The sequence below is a fragment of the Pelecanus crispus genome, chromosome 3 (genome assembly GCF_030463565.1).
Source record: "Pelecanus crispus isolate bPelCri1 chromosome 3, bPelCri1.pri, whole genome shotgun sequence".
Lineage (NCBI taxonomy): Eukaryota > Metazoa > Chordata > Aves > Pelecaniformes > Pelecanidae > Pelecanus > Pelecanus crispus.
The window spans coordinates 37,741,414-37,760,240 of record NC_134645.1 but is presented as its reverse complement, the minus strand read 5'-3'; the positions used below and the strand labels follow the sequence as shown (position 1 = coordinate 37,760,240).

General features: G+C 42.3%; 1 protein-coding gene across 1 annotated transcript in view; it reads left to right on the top strand.

Moving 5' to 3' along the window:
• Positions 1-267: 267 nt before the first annotated feature.
• HHAT (hedgehog acyltransferase) overlaps positions 268-18,827 on the top strand; it is a 157,428-nt gene continuing 138,868 nt past the window's right edge. The window contains exons 1-6 of the mRNA XM_075708084.1: positions 268-361; positions 1,674-1,741; positions 3,456-3,569; positions 4,170-4,364; positions 5,658-5,870; positions 9,446-9,617. Of these exons, the coding sequence (XP_075564199.1) occupies positions 268-361; positions 1,674-1,741; positions 3,456-3,569; positions 4,170-4,364; positions 5,658-5,870; positions 9,446-9,617 (856 nt within the window). The remainder of the gene's footprint in view (positions 362-1,673; positions 1,742-3,455; positions 3,570-4,169; positions 4,365-5,657; positions 5,871-9,445; positions 9,618-18,827) is intronic.

Genomic DNA, 18,827 nt, shown 5'->3' with positions numbered 1-18,827 from the left:
GGCAGGGCTCGCCTGCCCTCCGGCAGCCGGCCGCCTCCGAGCCCCGAGCCCGCCCCGCCTCAGGGCGCCGGCAGCGCCGCGGCCTGAAGTGCGCTTGGCGGCCGCTGCCCGGCCCGCCGGGGTCCCGCTGCTCCGTGCCCGGCGTGCGGCAGCTGCGGTGCCCCGCTGCTCGGTGCCCCGCTGCCTTCCGCGGGGAAACCTCTCCCGTCCTCTCTTTCCCGCAGGGAGGCGGCCGGCGGGGTCTGCGGGGGAGCAGCTCCCAGGCCGATGCTGCTGCCGGCCTGGGAAATGCGTCTCTACGGGCTCCTGGCCGTGGGCTCTCACCTCTATGCTTTCTACGAAGCGCACCAAGTGTCTCGAAGTAAGTCTGCGACGTGGGCGTGCTGGCTCCTGCAGCGCTTCCCGCCCGTGGCTGGTGAGGCTGCTCGGCTCCAGTTGTCCCCTCGGGGTTGGTCTCTACTTTGCTCCGCTGCAAGGAGCGCCTGTGCTCTTCCTGGCTGCAAACCAGCCCCGTGTGAGGGGGCAGTATCCGGCTGGGCAGAAAGTTTTGTCCTGAGGCTTTTCTGCTGCACGTGCTGGGAAGGCTCCTGGCAGTGGTGTCCTGGCAGCTGGCTGTCACGAAAGAGGTGAGGGAAACCTCTGAAGCTCAGCTACTCAGATGAGGGAAGGTCAGGAAAGTTGGGTCTGAACTGGGGTTTTTCCTGGCTAGTCACCGGCAGCCCCTTGGAGGTGGGTGGTTCAGAAGCAGCTGTGCCTCCTGATGGTGCTTGCTGGGGACTGAACCTGGGGAGGCCCCAGGGCGGGTGGGTGCTGCCCTGCCCGGAGCTCTGGGGCTCCTGTGCTGGGTTGTGGGCTCAGAGCAATGGCTGGGTTGTCTGTGTAGCTTTGGGGTCAGTTTGTTTCCAAACACCCGCCTGTGCCTTGTGTTACCTCTTGGTACCTGCTGTGGTAGCTTGGTTTTGGTTCAGTGGGGCTGCGTAGTGCAGAGGAGGGGTGGGATTTTAAACAATTTAAATACAACTTGTAGATAAAAAAGAAGCTGTGTTCTAGCACATCAGTATTTTAAGGGAAATGAAGGTGGTATTATCTGATAAAAGTATAGCTAGTTAGAGAGGCTTATCAGGGAAGTGTGTATTGCATCTTGTTAGGCTTTAATCAGCAAGGTGTTTTACAGTAATGACCCTAGTTGGCTCTCAAAAGTGCATAAGGGAAGGAGTGCCAGAAAGTGCTCGGCAAATGTGTACAGGGCTGTGCACCTACATGTACAGCATGTCTTCTGTGGAGACAACAAAAGGCTGCATGGGAGTGGGCTCTGGAGGCGGCTTCTTTGGGTGGCTTTGCTCTGCTCTGGCTGTACTGGTCTGCGTGACCCTTCTGCTCTGGTGGGAGAAACCAGGCAGCCCTGAAAGAGGGGAAATGAGGATTAGTGCAGGTCCTGTGTGGTAAAAGGTTTGTTACTGTCTGCTACTGCCCCTGTTGCAAGGGGGAATCCAAGCATAGGTTCTGGGCAGTTCAGTGGCTTTGTCTTTGCTGCAGGGCAGAGCTGTGGCCTGGTCAGGCAGCTCACCCTATGAGCGGTGGCATGCTCTTCCCTGGCTCCAAGTATCCCCATTGGTGGAAGCAACATGGGAATGTGTTGCTCTTGAGCAGCAAAGGTTTGTTCTTCTCTGCAGAGTATGAAGCTGTGATGGACAGAAGGTTTGGGCTGGAACCAGGGACTCTCTTTCAGGGCCTCAAAAAGGTAGGACGGGTGACTGGTACCAGCATGTCTTATTTTGTTGCCATAACGCTAACACCATGTTTTCATGCCCTTTGCTCACCTGAGCTTCTGATTTAGCTTCAGAGGTTTGTACTAACTTTGTAGATTTGGATATTCATAGTTAATTTTAGTCTTATTGTTTCTAATGAAGAAAAGGGACTTGCCAGGTGTGTCTAGATCTAAGAATCATAACCAAAGTTTTGTTTCTCTTCTTGATCCCTGGCCTAAGTGTTTCTTCTTCGTTACATCACTTAATAACTTTCTGTTTTACTGTTTGGCCTTAAAAGCTGTCATCATCCTTGACATTTCCTGCAGCCTTTTTTGCCTTTTTCCTGTCACTGGATGGTTTGGATAATGCTTAACATCAGTGAACACGTGTTTCCCTCTTGGTTGGCCTGTAGTCCAGTATAGAGGAGAACAGATTTTTGAGGCATAAGGGCTTAAAGAAACATGGTTGGTCTTAAAAAAACTAATAAGGAAGCTAGCACACCTCTACAAATAAAAAAAACCAAACAACCCTGCCCCCCTTGCTTCCTTTTGACCTCACATCCTTTTGAACAAGTGCAACTGATGCATGCAGTAATGCAACTAATACTGAGGATGATTGACCCAAGACCAGGAATGCATGTCTGTGGAAGTATTTTGGTGTTCAGGCCCATCATCACTGCTGGTAAAGGACCCTTGACATGTGCTTTCAAGAAAGCCATAAAGCAGTTGTGGAGATAAACTTTTAGTGGGGCTCTGTATGGGACACGGGGCTACCAGCTGATCCCTCTTACCTAATTTAGATAAAAAACCTATGTTACAGGAACCTCTAGCTGACCTGACTTCATCTGATCCCACCTAGGTTTTGTTGAAACAGGGAGTGAAACTTCTCTTCCAGCAAGGTGCCTTTTCACCCAAGTTTCACTTCAGTTTTCCAAGGCAGAGCAGAGTTCCTCTGTGAATCCCTCAGGAGAGGCAAGGGGCATGTGCAGGGAAGGCAGTGCTGTGCTTCTAAATTGCCTTTCTTAAAAGCTCTTTCTTAAAAGGCTGACAGAAGTTCAAAAAAAGAAGAATTCCTGGCTAAACTTTGCATGAGTTAAGAATAGTCCAAAACTGTTTTGGTTTTTTTCCTTTCTAAAGGAAAAAAATCATAAAACTAAAAGGATCAGGGCAGGCAGAGGTGTGAATTTGTTGGGTTTGAAGAGATGGTCAGGAACAGTAGTAGCAGACTAATTAGTTTCCAGAGAAGCTTCCCTATGGGGAACCAAAGGAAGGATATGTTGGACTGGGACACCCCAAGAAGTGGCTGCATCTCTGTGTAGTCACCAGCCTGTTCCCCGTGTCCTGGGGAGGAGGTGTGTGTGTGTATGGGTGCCTCCCTACCTGCTTGGTTAGAAAACTCCCATTGCGTTTGTGGGGAAAGGCAGTGATCGCTGCTTGGTCAGGTTCAGTGCTAGCGTGGGGCCTAGGAGTCACAGTGCTATCGAAAGCTCTCTTTCTGAATTTCACACCATTGGAAGTCAAAATGGAGCTGTCGGAGCTCACCGCTGTAAGTGGTCAGACTGCACTGCTGCCACAAGACATTCCCCACATGTTGAGTTCTGTGGTGTTGGATAATGGAGCTAGTGTGTTACAGAGATGTTTCCTTGTCCTGTAAGAACATTCTTTTATGGCCAGATACACATACTGACCAGTTCCCTTGGTGCCGCAGGACCCCATGGACTTTGAGTGGAGCTACTGGATTGAATGGGGAAGGGAACGTATACTGTGGCTTCTGGCTGGTCACCTGCTGGTATCACAAGTGTCCAGGCTCTTGGTGGAGAAGGTATGTATACATTTTCTTCACAGCAGGGAGTTTCTGTGGGTTTCAGTTCACTCTGGGTATGGGAAACCTAGCATTGAGGCTACTGAGTGTGGGAATTCCTATTCTTTGTGTGTGTGTCTGTAACTATGCACAGGTGAGAGCGAGTAGGTAGGTTGCCTTAGGGCTGTGTTTGAAGACTTCAGCCTCACCCTTGAAAGCCTGTGCTTTGTTGTGAGCCATTAACCAGTGTCATTTGACCTGTACACAAAAGCAGGGTGTAGTTATTACCTTCCAAGACTGAAGTGATGACTGCTTGGGGTTTGGCATGATTGTGGGAAATGACTGGCATGTGGTGTCACACCTGCTAGTTTGGGGAAGGAAAGGAGGAAGTTATGTTCTCCCCCAGATTAGGGAGGCTCTGGATTTCACACACGCTGCTACAGAGACCGCTTCACTTCCATCTTTATAGATACAGTTTGGTTTCCCTGTGCTATTTCGTATGTGTTCTTAACCATGTTGACTGCATTTGTTTCTACTATAGACCCTGTGTAGGACAACGCAGATATTGAATGCTTTTTTTGCTTTAGATATAATCAAACAATTATTTTCTTTTTCTAACAGTATAAACCATGGTGCTTGATGGTTTATGGAATGGCTGCCTGCTGGTTGTTACTGGGAATCAAGGGCTTTGCTGTCATTTTGTTACATGCAACTATTTCGTTTGCTGTGGCTCAGTTTCAGCTGTCACTCCTAACATGGTTGTGCTCCCTTATCCTGCTATCCACTTTACGCATACCAGCTGTGGAAGAAGTGAAGGTAATGTAAGAAGGACTAATTAAGCATCAAATTATAGTGGCGTTTGTCATTACAACCGTACTTTTGAGAGACTACTGTACTTTCAGTTGATGCAAGCAGAAGGTTAGCTTGAGAAACCTTAGGCAGTAGAGCTGCAGTGACTCATGCTGGAGCTTCTTCAGTTGGAAAAGTCATATTTCTCAATCATGCTGGCTGGTGCATTGAGGTGAAGGTATGTGCATTAATGTACAAGTGCTGTTCAGTAGTGCTGGAACATGATAATACTTTACTAGTGCTCTAGTAAACACATTTCTTGTTCTTTGGAGCTGTAATCATACCAATTTAAGGTACTGGTTTTTGGGTTCATATCCAGCAGTTGCTTAGTCAAGCCTGACTATATACCTTATTGGTGACTGCTGGCTTCTGCATGGAAATGGAGACTGTTTCTCCAACACTGATTTGTGCTAAACGAGTTGCTTGCTCACAACTGGTTGGTGCAAGTTCAGTTTTGCTCTTTCTCTAATGACTTTCGCTGGGCAGTACAGATTTTAGAGAAACTGCTGTGAGGAAATGTCCTTGTTACATTTACTTGAACTAAGGGGAAAAACTGGGCATATGTTATAAGGCTTGTTGTCCTGATCTTCAGGGGAAGGGCAGAGGGGAGATGAGCAAGTAGGGTCTCTTCATGTGGTGTGGACAGATTTGTGTCTCGCCGAGAGGAGGAAAGGACCCACTGCACTACAAATGTAATCAGCCAAACTACGTTTGCTGATGTTTCCAAGTTTTTTACAATGGTGTGTTTTTGTTGTTGGAAATGGGTGTGATAGGGAGTGTCAAAAACTTGATAAAGGCTCAGTGGCATCTTTCCAGTCTCAGGCTTTCTTAGGACTGACTGATTCTCTTCAGATCTAAACTGAAGCCTTGGCTTCAGCCCTAGCAGAACCTCAGCTGTCAGTAGGGTTGCCAGCTGGTTTGGATATTGTATTGCTGGACCAAACCTGAGAGGTTCCTGTAAGAAAAGCTCTTCTGCTGTCATAGTTCTTCACAACATAATATGTTTTTGAAATCAAGCTGTTAGCTCTTTATGCTGGTTGCAGTTGCTCTGGAGGCCCTTTCTCCATCAACAGCCAGTGCTTGTTGTTCATGCATTAAGTAGTGCTGTTCACTTCAGATGCTCGTTCCAGCTGCCGTTTGCTTTAGTTGCATCCTGCTGCTGGTGACCCTGAAAGTTAGCATCTGGGTGGACATCACTGTCCCACCATATAGAAAACACAGCATTGCACCATTGTGATCTGGCTTTGTTTTGTCTTGCAGAGAAAGTGGTATGACACAGAAAACGAGTATTATCTGCTGCTCTTCACTGTGTCCGTCCGCTGCCTCTTCTGCACTAGCTTCAGCCTGGAGTATTGCTGGCATGGACCTGCCCGCAAGTCATCCCACTCATTCCTGTGGATGCTGGCATATGTGTTTTATTACCCCATGTTCCACAATGGGCCCCTTATGAACTTTGATGAATTCAGTAAGCAGGTAACAGTGTTTTTAAGATCATGCAGCTACAGATTTTCAGTGCATCTGTGCCTTGGGTAAATTGAGTGAAGAGCTATTGAAGCGGATGGTGATCTTTTTTCATTTGCCAAATCTAGACACAGAACCTGTACTTTGAGGAGTAGATTAAAGTATGATAGGTTGATTATTTTTTTCCTCATCTTGAGAGATTTTAATACCAATCATGAGAAAATGTTAGGTAGACAATTTCATCCAGTTTTCCTTGAGATGTTCTTTTAATGGTGTGTTTCATAAGATAGTTTACAGGTAAGCCTGAGTTTCTATTTATTTTCTGCTTGACAAAAGTTGATACTGATGAGACGTTCAAACAGGAGGTGTTACTAATGTTAGTCTGTATCTATCATCCTTTTCTCTCTAAGTGTTGAAGTATGCTGCATGCAGAAGGGAAGGCTGTAGGTAGAAACTAGTCTTGGCTATTCATGCTTGTGTGCCAGCCATGGCATAATACTGAACTCTCATAAGGCTGGTAACTAACATTGAGAATATATTTAGTCAAAATGAGTTGTCATATGTAGTGCTTGGGTGGAGAGAGGTTGATTAGACTCCAATGTTAGAGAAAGTGGAAAGAAAGCTAAACAGTTTTTGAAGGCTGGATGATTAATCTTCTCTATCAGACCCTGATCTCTATTTGTTTCTGAAATAAGTATTTTTCCCTCAACAAGATACTTTGAGGGGGGGGAACCCTAGAGAAAAGGAGTTTTCATCACTAAAAGCATCTATAACTGATTCTGTAATATTTTTCCTCCTTACTAGTGATTTGAAGGATTTCAGTTTTTGCTTAGTCCTTGGAGATTAAAAATTTGTTTGGGTGTCTAAAGCTATCTTCCACATAATGTTGAAAATATCAAATAATGTTATTGGAATGAGAAGACTGGACAATTTTGAGCATAGCATTGGGAATTTGATGATGTCCTGGATATCAACTTTAAGACAAACCTTCCTCCCCAGGTTCTTCTGCTTTACAGGATTTTGTTTTGGTTTGGTTTTTGTCTGACATAAGATTCATCCCTTCAACCAGGGAGCCAATAACACAGTGTTCATAATTTTAGCATGTAGCTGCTGGACTGGATTTTTGTTTTCCTTTTCTCCATTAGGTGGAATAAAGTAACATTTTCAGCAGCAGCTGGCTATTGACTCTGAAACATATTTCAGTCACAGAAAGCTGCTGGTTTGTATTGGGAATTCCTGAAGATCCCAGTTTCCCCTCATGTTGGTGTGAAAACAGCTGATGATTTACTTTGGAACACTTTTCTTCAGACTTTAGCAAGCTGAGCAGCTCCTTGAATGTGAAAGACTTGCCTATCTTACTGCATGTTTTTTCTGGTGCCTTGCAGGCTGCTTTTCAAGCCTGCTTCTACATGATGGGGAAAACCCCAGGTTTCCATGCTTTATGGCTTTCCTTATTTTCTTGCACACTTGAGTAAGGAATGAAATCACCTGTGATGTCTATAGCTAACATCATTGGGATAAAGTAGACAAGCAGACATTTCAAACCATAAAACTGCTGTTTCAGTTTATGTATAGAAGCCTAGGCATTTTTTGCTTCTGTTTATATTTGGAAATTTTCTGTTGAAGCCATGGCAAATAGACTGGGCTTTATGAAAGTGAAAACAGATTCTGGTGGACCCCTGAGTGACAAGTCCTATGCTCATTTGTCTTCAGTAGCTTTGGAAGATGCAAGGCTGAATGTTGTTATCCTGGCTGGATGTTGTAGGAAAAGTCCGCATAGACTTGCATAGAAACTGAGGTAATTTTTTTTTTTTTTACTGCTTATTGTTTTGTAGCTTCTGAAATGTGTTAAATTCCACCTATATTCCTGTACCCCTAGCAGAGGGAGACGACTTTTTTTTTCTCCCAAGGAATGTTTCAGAAGACATATGAGACTCCAAGCTGAGAGTAGTTTGGGGATAGCTGGTAGGAAAAATGGTGTATGAGGTCTTGTATTGAAACTGAGCTCATCTGCTATGGCTCAGCAAAGACCTGTGCAAAGACCACCTGTATTCTTGGTGTGAGGGGAGAAAGGAAGACTGAGAATGGGATGTCTGTATTTGCAGTAGGTTCTCATTTAAATATGCACACACCTGTTTGGTCAAAGCCATAAAGAAGATGGAACAAACTGAACAACCTTAATGTGTTTCTTCTTGGTGTTTGCTGAAGTACATTGTCAGAGCTCTTACTTGAGCAGAGGATATTGCCTTGGCAGGTGAGGTTGGAGAAAGGTTTTGAAGTTAGCAGTGCCCAGCAGTTGGTTCAAACTGCACAATACAAAGAGTGTGTTTATTGCTGCTATCAGAAAAGACCCCCTGCAGAACCCCTTAACTGAAGCTGAGACTGAGACGAGGGCTCCTGCTGAGCATGCTGGAAAACAGAAGTCCTGGAGATGGAGACAGAGAAACTGCTGTGTGGCCTGAAGAGTGTAATACCAATGCTGGCAATTGGCATCCATTGCCAGGCAAAAATGAGAGACTGTGACAATTCATCAGTGGCCTTGTCGAATTCCTGGCTTGAAGTAGGGTGTAGCAGTTCTAGCCATGGGTTTGAAGGCCTGTTGTGCAAATTGCTGCAATTAAATGGTAGTCTCCAAGCTTTCATCTAGCTGGTACAAATGAACCTTCAAAATGAGTGTGCTGCTTCATCTGTAAGTGAGCAGAGCTAACTGCATGTTAGCTGTACTGTGTGCTTGCAATTATGAGGAGGTCTTGTCCATGCAAATGGGTTGGTTGCTTGTCTTGTACGTGCATTTTTGGTGGCCAGAGACTGGAGGAGAAAATGTTGCGCACACACAATGATGTATGTACAAACATGACTCAATTTTTAGGCAATGCTGTGTTTCTGTTATTTGATCATATTCTCTTTTACTGCATAAAGAAGGTAAAATAATAGTATACCAATGTGTTTACTGTAGTTAGCAGTGTAAGAGTTTAGGGCATCTTGAAGCCTGTCAGCTGCAAACTTTGTCTTATCTGATATCTAACTTGCACTTAACTGCCGTTTGCTTGGTATGTCACATAGCATTGCCAAGGTCAGCAAGACCTACAGGAGAAAAATGAAAAACTGTCCTCAAGTAATCAATTCCATGCAGCTAGTAGAAGTTGGAGGTATTTTAAGAGCAAGCAGTCATTGTTTCTGTGTTTGGTAGGGCTGCTGCTTGGAAAACCTCCTTCATAGCTCTAGTTTCTTTTAACTGGTTTTATTATCTCTAGAGGTTGATCAAGTTACAGGAATTAAAAAAAAAAAAGTGTGTCTCATGTCTGGATTCTGTTCAGGTTAACATCACTCGACCTTTTCTATGCAACAGTTTGGTGCAGTATATGTTCGTGTTTGGCGTCTTGCTGATTACTACTGCTTACTGAGATTGAGAATGGAGAAACCAGTCTACCTCAAAAGAGAATGTCAGGATTTTCCAAATGGTGTAGTCAAATAGTCCCCTTAGTAATAGTAATGAATAGCAAATGAAAGTTAAAAGTTCTCAGGATGAGTATTTGAGTAAAACAGTCAGTTATGTGCCACATAATTTCTTTGGTTTTCTTCTTTAGATGAGGAGACAAGAAGCCTTCAGTTTGAAGACCAATCTTGGCATCTTAATTGTGGGCATAATTCGTATTTTCTTTTGGTGGTGCCTGGCTGAGCTGATGATTCACCTCATGTATATCCATGCTCTCTACAGCAGTGTTCCACCTTTGGAAGCTGCATCGTACTGGGCCTTGGGTGAGTATAGAAACAATAGCAGAAATCTTTGTTCTTCCCCTGTTTCAGGAACCCCAGTCTACTTCTCTTATGTCCATCTGTAGGTACTTAGGAGTAGTACATTATGGCCAGTCACTGTCGGAAAGATGGTCTATAGACTGTTAATATAACATATTAAGAAGCTTACAGTTGAACTTACTGAGCAGCTTCCTAAGTTAAAAAAATGTTCTGTATTTTTTCCAATCTAAAGTCTGTGTCTAAACTTTGGTCTAAAGTGGGGTTTTTTTCCTCCAGTCATAGAAGTGGACACTTAAAGAAAGAGTTTGTTTAGTGTAGGGATAGAGGAGGGGACACATTAAGAATTAGTGTTTCTCATCCTTTATTGATCTCCTGTTTGATGTTTCTAGTTCATGTTGAAAGGTAAAATGACAGTACTCATGAAAAGAGCAGAGGGAAGGAATTGCAAGCAAGGTGGCCTGAAAGTAGCTGTCAATGCCTCTCAGCTCTGCTTTCCTGCTTGCCTTCCCCCTCTTCTGCCCCCTCCCAGCTCCCCCGTATTTCATTAAAATGCCTAACTGTGGGGAAAAAAATGAGCACTGATGAACGTAGCATAAATCAGCAAGAGCTTTAGGTGCTGGTAGGTAGGTAGACATAGGCTAACCCATAAGCCACTTGTGTATGTGGTTGGTTTGATTCCGCCTCCCCCTCCCTGCCCCGCCACTGTCCTGCTATGTGTATCACCAGGTAGGAGGAATGAAAGCAGAGAAACCCCAGGCTTTAAAATTGGGTTCTTAAAAAGCCTTGGTGATTGCTGAATTGGAGATGCCTCTTACTGTACCAGCAAGTAATAGGAATAGATACACACACTGGTATGGTCCTGTCAAGCATTCATTGGAGAGCACATATGATGAGCAGTGTGTGTGTTGGAGGACACTTGTGTATTGGACTCTGGTCAGTAGAGGGCAATGTGTGTGCTCTCTCTATGTGTATATATGTATGTGCATATATACGCAATATATATTTCAATATGTAATTTTTATATATAAAAAAGAGCAAGAGCAGATGGAGAGCAGAAAGTGAGAGGTTTGCCTCCATGGTTCATTCTACCCCTCCTCACTGTTTAGAAAGTAGATTCTGAGTTTTAATCTGCTGTTCTAAATGTCAATTCATTGATGAATTAAATCTGTTAGCTCCTGGTGTTGTCTGTACATCTGACAAAAAGCTGGCCACTGGATAAGGCAGGCAAGGCTACAGAATTCGGGATGAAATATTGCAGCTTTGGTGTTACTGGCGGATTCCTCCCTCCCTTCAAGACTACCAATGCTGATTTTAAAATAGAGGGGAAAAAAGCAGCTCTTCAGACAATAACTAAGTAGGCTGTATATTTATTTGATAAAATCCAGTGTTATGTCCTAAGAATTAAAATGCGTTTTGAACAGATGATTAAAAAGGCTAAAATTCCTCAAAGCAACAGGTGATGAAAGCCTAGTATTAAAGCAAGTTTGGACTGTAAAACTGCCTGATTAAAATACAGTCATTTGAATTGAAACAAGTCCCCTGTGGAGACCCTGCTTTCGAGAGGTGTGTTCAAAGTGTAACCCTACTCTTGTTGAACTTTGTAGTAATGAAAGCAGGTGTTTAAAATATTATAGTACAAATGAGATTTTGAAGCAGAAGTTTGTCAGTTAAAATATTTTCTCTGCAGATTTTATCACAATGATTATACAGGTCTCCTTAGACTCAAACCAGTGACAGGCCACTGTTGTGACTTGCTTTAGGGAGCCACTGATCTATGAGTAAGGGTGTTAGTAATATTTTTCTGTTGATCCTTATGGATCTTACCATGCTTCTACACCAGTTCTTGTACTGAGCCAAACACTCTGTTATTTTGCATTCTGTGTTATTAAAACCAATTACATCAAATAACTGAGTCTTGAGACCAAGGAAGCAGCTTGTTGACTCGGGAGGATTAACCACGTGGTTCATTAGCCTTTCTGTACTGCTGGGTTTTTTGTTCATTTTGTATTTCCTATTTAACTACAGCAGCTTCAAAGCAGCATGGAGCATCTGCTTACATCATGATGCCTGGCTACCCCAATAGCCTGGTAAACTTAGGGGAAAGGCTGTGAGGCTGTTTTGCAGTCAGCTCTAATTAAGGATATTATAACTGCTCTTCCGTTTTTCTTCTGGGATATCTTTGAATGGTGGGCAATAAATGCCAGCAGTGCAGGTAAAGACAACAGTGCTGTGAGATTTTGTTCTTGGCATCTTAAGGGCATTGATGATGGTCAGTCTACATCTCAGAAGTGTGAAGCTAAACTGTTCTGTATCACTTTGTGTGGTATTCCTGTGAGGTGAGACAGCAAAGAAATAAGAAAAAAATCCAAACCAAAAGAAACCCTGATTGAGTTGCAATGCTTGTTTAAAAATGCTAGTGTATAGCATTGCCTTTTATGGCCATGTAAAGCAGAAATGCTAGTTACCTAAAGTAACATTACTGAGTGCACACTGGTATAAACTCAAGAAAAAAAATAGTACCTGGGAGAATGTGTTACCCAGCAGTAAGAGAAGTATTTGTCTTGTGTGGAAGGAATTGGATAAATGAATTTCTAGAAGCAGCAATATACAAAATGGTGCATGTATGGTTTTGATGCCTGTGTATTTAACTGTAAGAAAGGTGCAAGCTGCCTTCAATATTACTGTTTGCGTGCATTAGCTACTATTAGTACATTTTATGAATTGTATGATTGTTTTTTAAGCTTGTGTCCCTTTGCAACTAAACCAAAGATGATCTTAGGTCAAATGTTCAGGTTCTTTTCTCCATGCCTTTTACAAGCCAGTACCTGCATTACTGTAACAGCACTCTTAGCCTATAGGTTATGTTACCTCACTCCTTCCAATCCATTTGCAAACGCCTAGTTCTGCGTGCTCGCCTACTCTTCTGAATGTGAGCATGTCAAAGTCAGCACAGTTTCTCCCCTCTAGAGGAAGCCACCTTCTGTCCCAGATGGCCCAGCTGGGCTGTGTGTTTTCTTGACACGTGTTACCATAGTGTCTTAAAAGCTCAGATGGTGGTGTAGCCTTGTTTCACCCTTTGCTTGTTGAATATACTCCACTATGTTTATTGGCTATGTAATCAGGGCAGATGAAGCCTGTCTCTTGAATAAACAATGATGTGGCACATGCTTTCCTGCATTGTTGTTGTACTATGGATGGAAGAACTGCTGTAACTGAGGTATCTGTGCAATCTCTCTAATTGCTGTTACGTGCCGGTTATATTTTTAACTGACAAGTTTCAAGGTCATTAACTGGGTGGTAAGAGTGTTGGGAATTGTGAGCAGAAGACTAAACACAGTGCATGTGTAGTTCATGTAAAGGTAGAATCTGCAATTCTCTCCTGGTCACCCCATCTTCCCGGATTACTCCTCTCCCGATGTTTCATAACTTATGCCTGGCAGCTGCCAGTAAAGGCAGCTTATGTGCCTGCCCTGTGGATCAATGAACTATGGAAATACATAATCAGCAACCTGCTCTGAGAGAGAGCAGGTTGCATCCTTTGTGCATCAACCCTTCAATGAGTAGGAAAATAAGTGTCTTGTTGCACTATGGCTCCTGGTGTTTTCAGGGGGTTCAAATGAAAAATGATTGGAGTCCTAGCTGGAGGGTCCTCTGAAGAACAGCATCTTTCTTAAAACTATTCTTCATATTATTAGAACTTCTCTACCAGAAGAGAAAATGGACATTCATTATTTAAGCTCTTAAGTTAGACAGTACAAAATCTGTTGTTTAATTCCATTTTTTCCATGTAGAATAGGCCACTGAGCCTATTAGCAAGAATAACCTCCAAGAGGAATTGTCAGTCTCTGATATGGAGGAAGAGGAGGTGCTGAGAGCTAGCTTTGGGTAGAGGTGCTTTTAAATCTACAAATATTAACTCTTTTGGATAACTTTAGGTATAAATGATTTCCAGTCATTGCTCATAGTTCCAGCCCCCACAGAGACTTTATTCTTCTCTATATGGGGCAGTGGGAATCTTTCTCCCTGTCTGGATGTTGGGGAAGGCATTCGACCATACCATCTGGATAGTATGAGATAGAGACCACAGAATCCCTGTGAAATCTTGCACTTCTTTCTTCAGTGACTCTTGTACTGGCCTGTGTATTCCTTCAGTGTGATGAGCTCCAGTGGCACCCCATTCTCCCAGTGGAAGACATTACCATGATGAGCACCTGACAGCGCAGTATTAAGGGTTGCTCATGGGCTGGGCTTTGCTGCTCTCCTACGAATGGCTCATTTCTCAGAACTGCGTATCCTGACACCCCTGTCCTCACAGCAAACCCTGGCTTCAGATCCTTCTCAGCAATGCTCATGTTCTGTGGTAGGAATTATATGAAAAGCCAGGTGATAGCAAGCAATATGGTTTTCCAGTGGCCAAATATTAGGTCCCACATCAGGAATGGAATGAAGAACATGATGGGACTGTATCCATAGTATTTGGTTTTTTTACCTGTGTGTACCCATTTGCCATGTACCTAAGGCCCTTCAGTTTGTGGGAGGGATGTTAATGTCTGAACACAGAATTAATTTACAGATGTCAGCTGGGCAGCGCAGTGCTGTTATTTATTGATCCCAGGAAGCCATTGTTTGGAGAATGAGAGCATTTTCTAGAATTCACAAATCATTGTGTCTATATTCACAAGTATGTGTGTCTATGAATAGTTAGCTGTTGGCATATTGAACAATATCAGGGCATTTGTGCTTATTTAACTCTGCATTTAACCAAATGCAGTGTTTATAGCAATTCCATGTTTTTGTCAGTGCTGCATCTCATTCTGGTAGCATCGGTCAGATTGAAAGAACTGGGTGCTTTCAGAATTAATGACACAGCAGGAAGACCTGTTATTCCATGGCAATGGAAACCCTGATAATTAATTCTTCTCAGTTTTTAAACTTAATTGGGATTAATTTGCTGCCTTTGCATTTTACACTGTAAAATGAAGGTTTGCAGGCAGAGATGATAAAAGCCACTATGGATTCCAGTAATCCAGTATCCTGGTGAACTGCAGCGTACCAGAAGAATAGCCACACTGGGCCAGATCAGAGGTTCATCTGCTCTAGTGAGTAATGTTTAGATGTGGTATGTAATGAAGCCTGGGAAAAGAAATAAAAAATAAAGGGCAGGTAGATTGGTGATCCTTGCCAACGTATGTTCTTCAGGCTTCTGTAGCTGAATGACAAATTCACTGACTTATATAGTAACAGGGAGCTCAACAGCACTAGTTGAAAGATCTTAAATTGAAATAAGTGATTTATTTTTTTCTTCACTGTGCCAACATAGAATATTAATGGTAAAATTCACTCTGGTGGGGTACGTTCTGTTATATAGAAACAGGAATGGATGTTGAGTGTTGCCAATTCATTTGTTTGATTCTGAAAATGCAGAGGCTGAAAAAGCTCTAAAAACTGCCTATGTTTTCCTTATGAGGCTTCACATTTAGCCTGGTGATTCAGCACCATTTACTCATCTCTGCTCATCAGAACAGAGCTTCATGTCAGTCTCACAAGGTATAGGGAACGATGAAAGTGAGAATTCTGTGTGAAAGTTTGTCTAATGCAATTGTTGCACTGGATTAATCCAGGATACTAATAGCTATTGTAATTGTGAAAATATATTTGACTAGGAATCTTTATATATGTGCTTTGTCAGAGGTGTGTGTCTGATGTAGAGACGTACATCTCAGATGTACGCATGTATGATACAATGTTGTGAGTGTTCTGTGGATTTAATGTATTGGTCTTAACCATGTGCCATTTGTTTGTTCTAGTGAAGCATGCACAAGTTAGTGTTGTTTAGCTATCATTGTTTTAATTATTAACTAGGCTCTAGTACTCCAAAAGGGTATTTATTTTCATATGAGCAGCATGTAAGTCAATCTAGAATATGATCTGTTCAAAGGTGGAGCCACTTGGTTTAATCTGTAATCTATGATTTCATGTTTTGATTTGTTAAAAGAAGAAATGTTACATAAGTTCCTCTTTGAAAAAGAGACCAACAGAGTAGTCTGTGTAAGTTGGATGTGGGGTGCTGGTTTTGATGTGTTGCAGTTCTTTTTCTAATAAACCCATAGATAGGAAATGGATTTCTGAGTTCATTTTAAGGAGCATGCAGTGTTTTGCTATTGAAATTAGGGATGTCTGTGCATCTGTCTAAATGGTAATGAAATACTAACAGAGTAATCTGAGACTTTTTTTCCCCCATCCTGCAAGGTAATGATAAGGAGAATCTGAGAAAATATTTGGCATCTTGATGTCTGTTTTGAAAACTGTAAATACAAACATGAATTGGAAAACTTAGTAAGATTTTATTCTCTAAAACACTGGGTAGTTCACTGCTTTATAGAAAGAAGTGTATGTGGGGGGAAGGTAAATTTTTTTTTATAAGCTTTCCTGCAGGCTAAACCTCCAGACAGTATTGGCAATTAACCTACTTGTATGACTACCTTTTTTTTTTTACTCATGTGTTGTGGCTTAACCCTAGCTGGCAACTAAGCACCGCACAGCTGCTTGCTCACCTCCTCACCCCTGGTGGGATGGGGGAGAGAATTGATAGAGTAAAAGTGAGAACTTGTGAGTTGAGATAAGAACAGTTTAATAGGTAAAGCAAAAGCTGTGCATGCAAGCAAAGCAAAACAAGGAATTCATTCACTACTTCCCATCAGCAGGCAGGTGTTCAGCCATCTCCAGAAAAGCAGGGCTCCATCATGTGTAGTGGTTACTTGGGAAGACAAATGCCATCACTCCAAACATCCCCCCCTTCCTCCTTCTTCTGCCAGCTTTATATGCTGAGCATGACATCATATCGTATAGGATATCACTTTGGTGCCCTCCCAACTTCTTGTCTTGCCCAGTCTACTTGCTGAAGGGGTTGTGTGAGAAGCAGAAAAGGCCTTGGCACTGCAAGCACTGCTCAGCAGTAATGACAGTGTCCCTGTATTATCAACACTGTTTTCAGCACAAATCTAAAACATAGCCCCGTACTAGCTTCTGTGAAGAAAATTAACTCTATCCCAGCCAAAACCAGCACAATGTGATAACTGTTGATTTATTTAGAGATTTCTTTCCTGCAAGTATTTACTAATGAACATAATATCTACTGTAGATGTTTCAGGAGTATTCCAGGTATGTGGCTTTAAGGCATGTATATCCTTGAAAAAAAAAAATCTGTTTTTCTTTAAACCTGGAAGTCCTGTCTATGCCTTGACCAAGAGTCACTTGGCAGCTCTGTTTAGTCTTGTTTAAGTAACTTCACTTTGGGATCTTTGTTCAACTTTGTCTAAAAAGAACCACTTAGCTTCCAGGGCAAAGATTGTGGTATGTACTTTCCTGCCACTGCTCCATATGTTTTAGGACTTTTCTTGCTTCTTGTGTGCTACTGGAAGGCTGGGATATGAAGCCAGGCTGCATGAGTCCATGTAGTACTTCTTTTCTTTCATTGTTCCTTTTGATTTTGTGAGCCAGCACCTCTTTCAAAGCACTGCCAAGCAGCAGTGAAAAACACTGCTGAGCAATGTGAGCCTAATTATTAATTGCATTGTTTTCTGTTCAAGTAGTGAAATTAGGGTGCTTCATGTTTCTTGCACAATGCTCTTTTTCAATGGCTAGAGACAGGAACGACAGAACTGAGTTGTCACTTTTGCATTAATTCAGGTCAGTGTAGCAGGTAGGAGCGGATGGTTAGCCCTGACCGGGGGACAGGACAGCGCAGCATAATGTATGTCGGATTGCTGGCCATGGCTGCAGAGCACTGCTTACCTGGCAGCTTGCGCCGAGTTGACTTGGTGCTGTGGTAGTCCTATGTTCATATGAAAGTTTCCTCCAGCATGAGGTGTAGCCTCCTGCTGTGGTCAATACCAAACTAAGAAGGTCATAGTAGATCCAGTCCTGGGGCTCTTGTCAGGGGGGTTTTTCCTGCTGTGAAGAAAATACTGTAGCCCAGTGTGTAAAGCTTATCAACAATTGTGCTCTTATTGATTGATTAATGGAGCTGGAAACTCCTGATGAATGTTATGATTGTTGACATTATTGCTGAGATACATCTGTAGCCTATCCGCTTCAGTGCAGAGCCATATTCTTTCGTGGAGACTTTAATTTGAGGGAATCCCTGCATAATTTTAAATTTTCTTCTGTAGAAGAGGCATGTAAAAAAAAAAAAAGGGTAAATGAACTGCTGAAGCCTGATGTTTTGAACTTGATGATATGGCCTCAAGTTCTGTCTTAAATGTCTGTTTGCTATTAGACTTGTTCCATATGTCAGTAACCCTTCTGAAATACGACTGCATATTTATCTCTGATACATGTTTTGTAGTTGCACCTGCCCTGGTACTTGACAGAAACACGCATCTACAATCATTAATGCCATGAAGTCAATGTAGCTGCAAAAAGGGTAAATTTCTGCTGTTGTGCTCATAATAAAATTATCTGCTAAAATACAATTCTTGGCCATGAGTTTCGGTGATGGTTTATGGACAGACAGAAAAATGCCAAGTGTGGCTTCTAATACCTGGATGCAAATCTGTTGTTGCTTGCTTATGAAAATGCTGTGTTTGATAACTTCTGTCAAAAAATATCAGGTATTGTTTTGAGACTATGAAAACAACAACAACAACAAGAAATTCTATGAATATTCTAAATTCTAATTATCCTTGAAACAAAGCTCTATGAAACTTACAAAATGCAGTTTTGCAGTAAATTTAAAGAAGGTAGATATTTGAAGGTCTATAAATGGATTTTTAAAGCATAGGAAAACTTAGAATGTTTTAAGGATTGCAAGATGATAAATATCAATTTCTGTAAAGTTAGTTAATTTAATCTGGGGCTTCAAACAGCTTGACTGTTGAAATGCATGGGTTAACATTGTATGGGTACTTTAACTTGATATTTTTTTATCCCTTAACACATTTGTAAAAAAAAAATAACCTTGATTCTGAATCCTTTGAATTTATTCTGGGGGAAAGATAGCATTTTTTGCAATACTTTTTCCCTTAGGTGTATTTTTAATATACACTTGATATAGCTTGTTTCCAATTTAAGATAATGCTCATGTACGGGTTCTTTCTAAGCTTTAAATTGAACACTAGAGAACAAATTATGTGGTATTGTTAAAGAATTTGAGAATTTAACATTGATCTTAAGCTTCTTTTTTTATTTCATGTTTTTAAATCAGGTGAAGCA